The following is a 13425-nucleotide window of genomic DNA, read 5'->3' as shown; positions in this document are numbered from 1 at the left end:
ATATTATATTATACCTTATTAACATATTATACCTTGCTATTTGGAACACAATGGGTGAGTATATTATAATTAAAATATATTCCTAGTTCCAATTCTTTTGAATAGTGTCAGTGACCAATCGAAATAGAAATCAGTGGACATCATGGAGAGAGAAGGCGAAACCAAATTTGAAAATTCGACATCGGTAATTCAGTAGTTAAGAATAACTCAATCGATTATGTAGATTAACTAGTTATAAACAAATATATGAAGTATAAATTCAAATTATTCTTATCCATCTAAAAATTGGAAATTAAAAAGCAGAAGACAAGAAATTATCTTCGAGGATTTATATAGTAAATACATTCTTTTGCCTGTCTTACCTAGAGATAAAACAGTTGTTTGATGGTTATCTTATAGTGTTCAGTCATTGCGAAAAATATTTTTAATTAGTTAAAAACTATAATTAATTAAAAACTACATTTTTTTATGTATATAGACGTTAGCGATGTATTATTCCGGGAAGCTCGTCTATCTCCCGAACATCGGGTTTGCGACAACATCGATTTGGAAATTATCGTTGCAGAGTATGAAAATTATTACAAGATGAAATTTCAAAAATATCCCATATTGTGTAAGAAAATAACTGGAAGGGAAATGACGAGGGAAGTGACAAATGCAAGCAAAACGTAAGAATTTAAATTATTTAACGATATTAAACGGTATTCAACGTATTCAACGTATCGTATTCAACGTATCGTATTACAATATGATCCAGTGTTTGTAGAAGTATTGAGACAAAAGCCAAATCTATTAGTAAACAAGCGAGAAGTGAGCCTGTGAAAGAGACGAATCTACAGCAGAAGATAACTGATGACAATACGAATCATATTAATCTCGCAATGACAGTGACGTCAATATTCCCCAATGAGAGTGATGCACGTTCATCAGAAGAGCTATTTAACGTCCCAATGGAACAATCCATGCAATCGAAGATATTGAAATGCATTGAAAAGCTTTATTCAGATAATCCGGAATTATGAAAGATTGCTGAGGACATCTCATGCGTAAGTTATTTTCGATTAATATACGTATCGTAAAGCTTTTAAACGATAAAATTCCCGTCGATAAACCGTCCAACGTATATCGACGATGACGTGATTTCAGTAACGCTTCAAATATCAAATTACGTAACACTTACTTAATATAGAGAAGACGCCATTTTATCTTTGTATCGTCACAGGAGATCATAGTAAACAAATTAAATGTACATTGGGATGACGTTATAGGCCTAGAGGAATGTAAAACCGCTGTTAAGGAGGCCGTTGTGTATCCCCTTAAGTATCCTATCTTTTTTGATGGCCCGTTTTCCCCCTGGAAAGGTATTTTGCTGTACGGCCCACCTGGTACAGGTAAGATACTCGTATTCTTTTCATTTCTGTACGTGTTTACAAGAAATATACAAAACAGGGAAAACGAAGTTAGCGAAGGCAGTCGCGACAGAATGCCATTGCACCTTTTTTAACATAACTGCCAGCTCATTGGTCAGCAAATGGAGAGGCGATTCCGAGAAGTATATACGTGTAAGTTGCTTTGTCTATGTAAGTTTCTTTGTTCCTTTGTCTATGAAGGAGAGATTCTAGGTATAAAAAAATTTGATTTTATTTTTCGTCATTTATATATAAATAGAATAGTTGTTTGGAAAACGAAATGATATCATATTCGTGATGAGGCAATGAATTTAAGGAATTTCGAATATAATATTTAATGAATAATACATTTGTTAAACTGAACTGGTTTTATTTGAACTTGCCTATAGTCATTCGCCTACAATTATTTTTATCGACGAGATTGACTGGATCGCCACAAATAAAGGAGACTGTATATTGTCTGAACCTGCAAAGAGATTCAGATCAGAACTTCTTTCTAGATTGGATGGATTAGTGTCTAATGAGAATTCTAATGTAGTTCTTCTGGCTACAACTAATTCCCCTTGGTACGTATATCACGTTATTTCAATGTTTTCTAAGTAGAAAATATCGTAATATTTCTCCAAATTCCAAATATGTTATTGTGTTGTTTGAAGTATTCCTTCATCATTATTAGTATAATAGAACGATAATATTTATTGTAAATATGTTATTAGGGGCATTGATGCAGCTTTACTCAGGCGTCTCGAAAAGCAAATATACGTATCATTACCCAATGAAGTTGCTCGACTTGGTATATTCAAATTATACCTTAGCAACCACTTATTAGAAAATACAGATATTGTAAACCACATAGTAAAATGTACTGAAAGATATTCTTGTGCAGATATAAAATTGCTTTGTAAGCAAGCGTGGCTACTAGAAATAAGCCCGATATGGAGGAGACTTGAAAAGAAAGAAACACCTGTTACCACTTTGAAATATGAATTAAAAAGTTATGAAATATTAGCAAAATTGTTAAAAAAAATGTCACCTACAGTTACGTAAATAGATAAATATGATACGTGGAACAAATAAATACGCAATCGTAAGGACAGATATTGAAAAATATAAATAAATGGATTATCGTTCGAGAAATCATTCGTATGTGTGTGCATGTGTGTGCGCGTACGCGCTATAGGCTAAGTTTAAAATGTTCGGTTGTATTATATCCTTGTATTATATATGTCGGAGATGAAAGGAAAACCGGAGCCTTTCCTTTGCAATTTTGAGGAAGCCTTCTAATGCTTTAGCCTAGATTTTATCATAACTGTAATTAAGCAATTGTCATTTGTAATTGTTTGATATTTGTGAAAGCGAAAGTGAGTTCGAGGTGACAACTGGTCGCCGAACGTAGCCACGGTCACGGGATAAACGTTTTGCCTGACGAAGGTGTGGATCGGTTGTATTGTTCTCCCTAGAAATCACATAGAATTGTACTTTAGAGATGTCGATATAATGGGACACACGTTGTATTAGGAATCAATCTCCAGACAGAAACTGCCTAGTAACGGCGTTTGAATCTTTCTCGATGTTTCCAAAGAGTATACAACAAACTTTTGACAGAAATTGCCTAGCAACAACGATTGGAACCTTCTCGATGTTTCCAGCGAGCATATAACAAACAAATGCAGTCGTATAGCGAAAAAGATTTTCATCAGATATTCATTCGTGTGATCGCCTTGGAAAGTGATACATCGAGCAATTTACCGAGTGTCTTAGCAATCGTATTTTTTTGTGTTTAAAATTATTCTACGCATAGTAAAAAGTTATCCCGTTGACCGTGGATTCGTTTGAACCCAGGAACATTGTTAATAGCGTTAATTAAATTCATTATTCGTTAAATTTATTATTCGTAAAACATATTATTCGTTACTCTTATTATTCGTTAAACTTATTATTCTTTAATCTAATCATTAGTTAAACTTATCATTTGTTAATCTTATCATTCATTAAACTCAATATTCATAATATTTTGCAAAATCTTGTATATTCGCGTAAATATAATCTCTGTTTCGTAAAACAATGGCTAATTATTCGTTCCTCTTATTGTTCGTTAAACTTATTAATCTTTAATCTAATTATTAGTTAAACTTATCGTTTGTTAATCTTATTATTTATTAAACTCATTATTCATAATATTTTGTAAAATCTTGTTTATTCGCGTAAATATATTCTCTGTTTCGTAAAACAATGGCTAATTCAAACGAAGGATCATTACGCGCCTTAAATCCTAATGATAACCCGACATATATATGTGAGTGTATTTTATCAAAAATATGTTTTTTATGTTTTCTTATCTTAGTAATTATTTTTAAAAAAGTCAAAGTCTTATATGAAAATAAAGCTGTTCTTTATTTCAAATAATTGAAGTAAATAAATACAATGAGTTTTATATTTTATTATATCTTATATTATCGTTATATTGTTATTGAAAAAATTGATATAATCAACAGTTCTTCCTGTTCTCTTGATTGTTTCTTGCTTGTTTCAAACCATGATAATAACCTACAAAAGAAATAACATAGTCCATTGAAAATTTAATATACAATAAAATACTTATATGAAATAATTACCTGTGTAATATACCATGTAACCACTAATATACCATGACATCAACATACTTGAAAGTGCGTCTGTATCATTATCTGGTAATCTAGTACATTTTATTAAAATTTCGTATTTTTTTTCCAAATAAAATGTTAAACTTATTCCAAATTACTTATTAATATTAGAAGTATTCAGCATTCCATTAGAATTTTTAAATTGTACTTACTTGGCCATTAATTGTGGTGGTAAAGGAGGTGCAGGTGGCATTATATCAGTCATCGAATTGAAAGATGGTCCCGGTATGAAGTGATGTTTATACGCATTTGCTTCTTCAGAGTCACAATCCATTTTTTCTACATTATATTTTTTCGAATTTACATTTGTAGAAAAATTAGTCTCACAAGTCTCATCGTTCTCTTCATTGAATTTCTCTTCCAAAGCTTTCTTTTGTTGTGCTATTTGACTTTGCAAACCTTCTGATTCTAAAAGAGAACTCAACTCGACTTTCTGTGTATTACCATAGTCTAAACACAGAGTAAAAGAAATTTAATAGAATGACTGAGTGCCATTCGGTTACTGTCCTTACAGGCAATGTATTAGAATTTCCCGTGCATAAATGTATATGTATAAATGTTTGCCTTGATATATGTAGTAATAATCACTCGTCTAATGAGGAGAATTATATTCCAAGCAGCTAATAATGAACAATAAGTAACATGCATGTTTATGGTTCATGACCCTATATCCCACGGGTCTCCCCATAGACATTGACAGGTACTCCTGCCCAGTTAAGGACCTGCTGAATGACACTGTGATAGACTATGCGAAAGCCTTTACTTCATATATATATGTATTTTTAGTACATTTCTTAATTGACATAACCATCATGCTAAAGGTATTACCTACAAATTTTACAACACACGTGCTGTTGAGGTTATTCGGTGTGTAAACAGAGAAAACACGTGGATAAATTGTAAGGTAGAAAATATATTTAAATAGAAGTGTAATAAGTAAAAATACAATTTGAGCTGGTCCAGATCCGCACGCTAGCTGTGTTACCTAATAACTGAAAAACCCCGAAGCCAACGTCGCCTGTCTACTGTTTATGGCCTGACTTCGTCGCAGTCTTTTGTCTACACGCTGTCGATGGCTTCAGTGCTTGAGAAAACTAAAAAAGACCAGATGTAGAGTTTTCTTAGAAGTGAACTTCAACACCCCCCCTAAAACTCTACATCCCTACAAACAATTATCTCAAATTTACAAATTATCTCTTAATATTTTCTAACTCTTGTCGTAAATATCTGAAAATTAATTTGTCAATGCCTTCTCAAGTACATTTGCCAGCCGCCTTTCTCTTTTCCATACAAATTAATTTATTACACAAAAAAAAAAAAAACTAGAAGACTAAACAGATCATGTAGAGTTTTTCCTCTTTTTTTTTTTTGAGAAGTAATAATCACTTCGACACCCTCCCTAAAAACTCTACATGTTTACAAACAATTACATCTTAATATCTTTTTTACTTTTCAAACCTAACTTTTTCCTTAAATATTCAAATCTCGGTTTTGGCAACGCCTTTGTACATATATCCGCCAATTGCTCTTCGCTTGTTACATACGTTATATCAATTTCGCCTCTATTGTATAAATCTCGCAAGAAATGATATCTTACGTCAATATGCTTACTTCTTTGATGGAATTCTGGATTCTTAATTAATTTTACGGCACTAGTATTGTCTACACATAGCATATACTTAAGGATCTCTAATTTACATTCAAGAAATATTTTCTTTAGCCACATAATTTCTTTTGCTCCTGAGGCTGCACTGACATATTCAGCTTCGGTCGTAGATAAAGCTATACATTGTTGTCGCTTACATTGCCATGTGATGGCCGCATTCGCATACTTACATACAACGCCTGATGTCGACTTTTTTGTTTCTTTGTCGCCTGCATAGTCAGCGTCGCTAAAGGTTTCGAGACTGCCTGCTTTTGTATATAAGAGTCCCATGTCTGCGGTCCCTTTTATGTAGCGCAAAATTCGTTTGACTAATTTCCATTGATACTGGTTTGGATTCTCTAAGTGTCTCGCCGCTATATTTATTGCAAAACTAATATCTGGCCTACTTACGGTTTGTAAAAACATTAAGTTCCCTACGGCTTCTCTGTATGGTGCGTTACAATCATTATCGCCTATGTTACTTTCGTTCCAATTAGTCTCGATAGGTGTAGAAACACTGTTTGCCTCATTCATATTAAATTTTTCCAATATGTTTTCGATATACCTACTCTGATGAATGAATATTGAACCATCTTCTAATCTATTGATTTCAAGTCCAAGAAAACTCTTTACTTCTTTCAAACTCGTAATTTTGAATTCTTTATTTAAATCATCGAAGAATTTATCAATTAAAGATTCGTCTGAAGCTGCTATCAGTCCATCGTCTACGTATATGGTCATCAACATTAATTTGTCGTCTTTTGTATAAATATAAAAACAAGGATCTGCGTTACTCTGATAAAATTTTAAGTTCGAGATAAATTTTGTGAAACGTTCCGTCCAACATCTTGGAGACTGCTTTAAGCCATATAGGCTTTTTAGCAATTTACAAACCCGATTTGTACCATCATCATAACCTTTAGGTTGTTTCATATAAATATCTTCTTTCAGACTTCCATATAAGAATGCGGTTTTAATGTCGAACTGTCCGAGGTGTAAATTATTTTTGGCTGCAATACTGAGCATTAATCTAATTGTGTCAAACCGAGCAACGGGACTATATGTTTCCTTATAATCTATGCCTTCTTTCTGTGAACACCCTTTTATTACAAGTCGCGCTTTGTATCGTTCCGAGTTGTCCGGATTTAGCTTTATCGTTAAAACCCACCTATTGCTAAGTACCTTCTGATCTTTAGGTTTTTCTACAAGTATCCACGTCTTATTTTCATGGTGCGATTTCATTTCATCATTCATAGCTGTTTCCCATAACTCTTTCTTTTCGGATCTCATCGCTTCATTAAAATCCACCGGTAATTTTTCCGCCACGTACGTTACTGGGTTACCATAAAAATCGGTTCGTTTGATCTTATCTCTATCTCTCAATTGTCTCACATTGTCGCTAGTTCCATGAGGTTGTTTTTCATGTTCACTCTCTGCACTTTCATACGTACATGCTCTATCGCTCTGCGCACTCACATCTTCGCGCTCGACAATTTTCAGTAAACTTAATTTTACGAATTTCGCATTTTCTAGTTCAGGCTTAAATATTACGTCACGGCTTAATATTACATTTTTTACTGTTGGCACGTACACTCGATACCCTCGTCCGTTATCTAAATAGCCTACCAAATATCCTTTGTTAGCCTTTTTGTCAAGTTTTGTCCTTTTCTCCGCAGGTATGTGAGCAAAGCACTCAGTACCGAAAACCCTAAACTTTTCTAAATTCGGCGGTTTCCCGTACCACAGTTCATATGGTGTTTTCTTATCTTGTCTTGTCGGCCCCGTCTTATTTATGACATGTACTGCTGTGTTCATGGCTTCGGCCCATAAGAACAGCGGTAGATTTGGTTTCGAATATAGCATCGACCGACCTGCCTCTACTATTGTTCTATATTCCCTTTCTGCGACACCATTCTGTTCAGGAGTGTATGGGACGTTAATCGTGTGCCTAATTCCCTGACTTCTTAAAAATTCTTTGACTTCTTTATTTTGGAATTCTTTCCCTCCATCACTATGAATTTCTTTAATTTTATCCTTAAATTGATTTTCAACTTCTAGGCAAAAGGTTTTTAGTTTTTCAATTACTTCTGACTTACGTCGTAAGAAGTAAATCTTTGTGAATTTTGAAAAATCATCTTTAAATGTCAGAAAATACAGTTTCTTGCCTAATGACTCGACTTCCATAGGTCCACATACATCCGTATAAATAATTTCGCGAGGTTTAGTCGCCCGATTGATTTTCTCGTGAAAACTCGATCTATGCTGTTTCCCGTACGCGCAACCTTCACAGAAAAAGTTATTATCCTCTACAACTTTCATATTTGAATTCTTTAAGAATTCTTTAACATGTCTGATGTTCTGATGACATAGCCGTTCGTGCCATAACTGCAATGTGTCCGCGTTTGACTCCGCTCTATTGCTAAAATTACAAACTGACGGTATGATAACTCGCATATCTACTTTATACAAATTTCCGATAACAGAACCTCTTGCTATTATTTTCTGATTTTGTAAAAATATGCAATTGGTCCCTTCCTTTGAAATACAAAAATCTATGCCCCTTCTTGCGACAGATCTAATCGAAAACAGATTTCTTTTCATACCTGGTACGTATAGAACATCGTTCATTGTACATGTTACCCATTTGCCGTCCACAAAAGTCTCTACTCTGATTTTTCCTTTGCCGCACGCATCCATGAACGGACCATCGCCGATCTCTATCTTCACCGTGTTATCGAATTCTTCGAAAACGCTAAACCATTCCCGTCGTCCTGTCATGTGATCCGTAGCTCCTGAGTCGATTATCCAAACATCAGCGTTTGCCGTTTGTATCGCTGAGGTACTTCCTAATAGACCAATTCCGCTGTGATCCCGATTTTGGTTTCTAGGTTCCTGGTTGTCTCTATTGTTGCTTCTTTTGTTATTTTTAAAACAGTTTTTGCTGGTGTGGCCTTTCCTTTTGCATATAAAGCATCTAAAGCAATCCTTCTTTAGATGGCCAACTTTTCCACAGTTAAAGCAACTTGGTCCTTGTTTCTCGTATTCACGTTTACTTGACTGCTTCTGCTGTTCCCTTTTATAATTATTACCTTTTGTTACCAGTGCCACCGATGTTTCCTGGTCGTCTTTCTTCCATCTAATTTCTTCCGTCATCAGCCTGGTACTAAGCCTGTCTAAGGTCTTCTTTTCTTCTTCCACGGAATCCCACGCACTGTGAAAATGATCGAATTTGTTTGGTAACACCGATAAAATGCGTGTTATCAGCATTTTCTCGCCAATTTCACTCCCAAGGACTTTCATCTTCGCCGCTATGAGTTCCAACTTTGATAGGTTGTAAGAGACATTTTCAGATTCTTCCCATTTAAAATCGAAGAACTGCTTCTGGACCATATTTAAATTCTCATCCGACTTCATGTCATATACTGTATTCAGCTTTTTCCACATTTCATGTGCTGTCGTGCAACATAAAAGAAGATCCAACGGTTTCTTTCCTACCGAGGTCACGATTAATTTTCTCGCTAATCGATCTGCTTTCAAAAATCTTCCACGAGCGATTTCTTTCTCCGCGCTGTTACCTGGATGACACAAATTCCCTTCACACACGTTGATCAGGTCGTCATCTTCCTCCAAAAGTGTACGCATAACAAAACGCCACTGGAGCCAATTTTCTTCGCCGCGTAACATCTCGACCTTCGCACTTGCTGATTCCATTTTAGCACTATCCCTTATTTTACTAAGCACAACACTTTAACAATTTATTCATTTCACGTTGCTACCTTGCAATTTACAGCCCTGGGCCCATAACCTGTTGAGGTTATTCGGTGTGTAAACAGAGAAAACACGTGGATAAATTGTAAGGTAGAAAAGATATTTAAATAGAAGTGTAATAAGTAAAAATACAATTTGAGCTGGTCCAGATCCGCACGCTAGCTGTGTTACCTAATAACTGAAAAACCCCGAAGCCAGCGTCGCCTGTCTACTGTTTATGACCTGACTTCGTCGCAGTCTTTTGTCTACACGCTGTCGATGGCTTCAGTGCTTGAGAAAACTAAAAAAGACCAGATGTAGAGTTTTCTTAGAAGTGGTAACCACTTCAACACGTGCCATTGTTTTCGTAAATTTTTGATATTATAGCTTCATAAGTTTCTCCATCCTCTGAGTATATTGCACGATAAGGTGCTCCTATGATCCATTTCTATAGAGAAAAGATGTGTATACAAATAAATATAAGTAAATAGCAAAATAAAATAATTTGCTTCTTAATCAATATATTTAATAATATTCTGTATCAAATTTGTAATATTCTATCAAAATCACAACCTTGTGTAATTTACTTGCGTGTTTAGGCTGCTTAAGATTTTGTAGGTTTTCTTTCGGTTGAGAATTTCCAACATCCATTCCCATTCGCTTGATAACTTCTTCTTTTGCTAAATATATTGCTTTATCATATGCTTCTATTAATGCACTATCATCCCAAACATTATCATTGGCTGTGTCTGTATCCTTTTGAGATAGCAAATTATACGTTATTAATATTGATACAAGTATTTTATTATCAAACTATTGCAAATTATCATATATGTCATTTTTCAAAAATTGACTAAAAGGTAGTGGATACTGTTAATTACTATTATGCTAAGATCTTGTACTAAAATAATGTTAAAACCATTACGTTTCCATTACCATACATACGTTTCCATTTCCTCGTATAAAAAGAACATTCATATCATCTGCCATTTTAAAATAACATCATTTAAATATTGAATTTGCTTCTGAAATATTAATTTGTCTCATTTCTTTAACTCTAACACATTGTAAACAATGATGACATTATACCAACTATAATACTAAAAATCTATTCCCCATTCATTCGAAAGATTATTTTTTGAAGCAAGGTTAACATTGAATGTTCCCAAACTTCAATAACTGTACTTTACTTTCTTTACAATATCTAACAATATATTAGAATACTATAAAAAAATATTGTATGCACAAGAAACTGTTTATAGCGAAATAGCAAAAGAATTAATCACATATTATAACTAAAACGAGATTGTTAAGTAGATTATATTATACTGCATATGCGTTAGTGTTTCAGCTGGTAAATATAGTTTTTATATCTGAAGATAAATAAGATTTAATTCTATAAAATTGCATAATGAATTATACATATATCTATTACTATTCGCATTTCCCCTTAGTTGTATGTTGTCAATAGCATCAATCACGAACATATAAATAAATATAGAAGAAACCGTTCGGAAATGGAAAGGGAAAAATGAACATGGAAGACAAGAAAGTTTTCTTCATGTTTAGCGTATGCGTGATACGCTTTGACTGTCTCAGATAAAGATAAAGATACTCTGCTCATTTCTATTTGTTCCGCAGAACGAGAAATTTGTTGTCTTTCATATTGGTTTTTACGATTCAATTTTTGGGCAGTTTTCCCTAGCGAGTGTCGGTCCCTGTTTGATATAACCAGACCGTAATTTATACAGATATGTAATATAGATATATATTTGTAAAACTGAAATCAGATGAAATAAATGTTGCCTGAGGTTTTAAACGTTTAATAAAAACAATATTTCATTTGGAAAAAATGTAAGATATGTAAAATTACACATTGATCATTTTGCTGGTCTTGTATCATAAAACATGTGGCCCGAAGAGCACGTGTCCGGTAGGGATACGTCACTTGTGTTAGGAATCGTTTTATAACCTATCACAGTAAAGGAACGTCCCAGTATAGCAGCCGAAGAATGCCGTGAAAGTTTTTGCACAAAGTACAATTGATCTACAATTGATATTTTCCGCAATACTTATCTGGTGTTTGGACAGGGTGTCCCATACTCATGATATTTATGACAGTGGAATGGCGTTAGTAAATCAATTACAAAAATTTTCGAGATCAATTCTCGGTATTGCATCAAATTATTCAAAATATACAAGCAACACAACGTTGCCCTTTTTGCAGGCAACAAGAGGAATATCGACCACGCAACCACTTTCATAAAAACAAGAGTAAGTGATACAAATTTTCTTGTGCTTTCCTTCTTTTTTTAATAGAATTTCAGTACTTACCTTCCAATATAAAATTGGTGTCAAAATAATAATGCTAATAATAATGTCTAAGAAATTTTTCTCTTTGTAGGAGTATAACATCTAGAAAAATAACATAGTATTAATAGAATAGTATTAATAAGAACAACATTGACAGTGAACAACTAAAAATATAACACTGTTATAAATATATGATATACGAATTTTATTTATGTATTATTAAGACAAGTATATCTTATTTTTAAATTATTTCTATTATCATAAGTGATACATATAATTAAGGTATAATTAAGAGAAGATTAATTGAAGAAACACAAAAAATAAAGAAAATAATTATATTGAGATAATTTTTATCTTTCATAAATATTATTTTCAGAGTAAATATAACGTTTGTTAAAGCAAGTGGAGAGAGAATCAAAGCAAAAGGGAAAGTTGGAGATACTATATTAGACATAGTAGTAAATAATGAAGTTGATTTAGGTGGATATGGTATGTTTTAAAGAAGCATAATTTACTTAATTTGAAATAAATAATTTTGAGGTAGAAAATATTTGAAAATTTTCATTTTTATCAGGTTTAATATTCTTATTATTTTTAACTTTTGATACTTTATTATATAAGTATGTTGTAATCTTAAAATATAATTGATATAGGTGCTTGTGAAGGAACATTAACTTGTAGTACGTGCCGTTTAATATTTTCGAAAGAAGTTTATGATGCACTTCCTGACAAACCAACAGATGAAGAATTAGACATGTTGAATTTAGCATATGAATTAACAGATACGTTATAATCAGTAATATTAATAATCAGTATCAAATCATTCACATTATTAATTCTATTACTTTTTAATATTTTATAAAGTGAATTTTTCTATTTAAATTTATGTAAAAACAGGTTAGTATTGGGTATTTCGAAATCTGCATCTCAATGTAGAATTTCAAATCGCTATCTCTGAATACTACGAAACTGAAATTATAATAAATTTTCATAGTTTTTTATTTATGACCCTATAATCATTACAAATCTATGTTGGGATTAGCATATTTACAATGTTGATTTTCAAATGGATAAATAGAAATCTTATTGTGTATTAGTATTAATTTGTATAGCAATAAATATATTTATTGACATATTCAGTTATATAATATTTAATCTCAGGTCACGGCTAGGCTGTCAAATAGTAATGTCTAAGGAACTAGATGGAATTGAGGTAAGAGTTCCATCAACAATTAATGATGCAAGAGCATAACTGAAATTATCTATAGGTTTTTGAAAATTTGTATACAATGTTATACATCTCTTGTTAAAAAACCCTTGTTATAATTATTAAAATATTGGTATTAAAAAAATATAATAAAGAATCTTGTGTTTAAATGTGAAGCTTATATATATACATATGTTATAGTATAATTGCAATTTTGATATTTGTACATTGCCATTGTAAAAAGCCTATCCAATTATGAAGAAAATATATCTTTTATTTTTAATATACAGGGTGTCAATTTTAAAACGTTCATCTAAATTATTTTCGTTACTATTAAAGATAAGAAGAAATTACTAAGGAAGACTTAAATGGTTTTAAGATGTGTACTTGGTTATGATAAAAAAGACTCTTGTGGAATAAATTTTGCAACTTCTGAAGGAT

The 13425-nt window shown here is 32.7% G+C and overlaps 1 protein-coding gene, 2 long non-coding RNA genes and 1 pseudogene across 8 annotated transcripts in view; 3 read left to right on the top strand and 1 right to left on the bottom strand.

Moving 5' to 3' along the window:
• Positions 1-13425, top strand: part of LOC126876117 (uncharacterized) — a 46011-nt gene that overhangs the window by 22995 nt on the left and 9591 nt on the right. The window lies entirely within an intron of this gene.
• On the top strand, positions 57-3474 carry LOC126876115 (katanin p60 ATPase-containing subunit A-like 2; annotated as a pseudogene).
• On the bottom strand, positions 3780-12005 carry LOC126876099 (survival motor neuron protein-like). 6 transcript variants are annotated; one of them, XM_050639005.1, is made up of 7 exons: positions 10558-10902; positions 10401-10489; positions 10038-10220; positions 9822-9912; positions 4225-4480; positions 4025-4104; positions 3780-3956 (listed from the first exon to the last, which is right to left on the bottom strand). In XM_050639005.1, exons 2-7 carry the CDS (start codon positions 10452-10454, stop codon positions 3898-3900), a joined length of 723 nt encoding a protein of 240 aa, XP_050494962.1. In that variant the 5' UTR covers positions 10455-10489; positions 10558-10902; the 3' UTR covers positions 3780-3897. The 6 variants fall into 6 exon arrangements, 5 of the variants coding, with proteins under 5 accessions (XP_050494962.1, XP_050494963.1, XP_050494961.1 ...); XM_050639006.1 differs by having other exon boundaries at positions 10410-10489; positions 10558-10900; XM_050639004.1 differs by lacking the exons at positions 10401-10489; positions 10558-10902 and adding an exon at positions 11799-12005.
• Positions 11408-13271, top strand: LOC126876116 (uncharacterized). The gene is made up of 4 exons (XR_007693929.1): positions 11408-11738; positions 12154-12266; positions 12431-12563; positions 12939-13271. It is a non-coding gene; the product is annotated as an uncharacterized LOC126876116 (long non-coding RNA).

This window comes from Bombus huntii, unplaced genomic scaffold (genome assembly GCF_024542735.1).
Source record: "Bombus huntii isolate Logan2020A unplaced genomic scaffold, iyBomHunt1.1 ctg00000064.1, whole genome shotgun sequence".
NCBI classification, from domain to species: domain Eukaryota; kingdom Metazoa; phylum Arthropoda; class Insecta; order Hymenoptera; family Apidae; genus Bombus; species Bombus huntii.
Note: the sequence above shows the minus strand (reverse complement) of the source record. Positions and strands in the feature narration are given on the sequence as shown.

Excerpts from the sequence above, each read along its gene's own strand:
- LOC126876099 (XM_050639004.1), bottom strand. The coding sequence starts at position 11,879 with ATGTTATACTCCTACAAAGAGAAAAATTTCTTAGACATTATTATTAGC. Across the intron at positions 10,221-11,798 it reads CACCAATTTTATATTGGAAG|GATACAGACACAGCCAATGA; the intron begins GTAAGTACTGAA and ends CTATCTCAAAAG. Across the intron at positions 4,105-4,224 it reads CCACCACAATTAATGGCCAA|ATTACCAGATAATGATACAG; the intron begins GTAAGTACAATT and ends AAAATGTACTAG.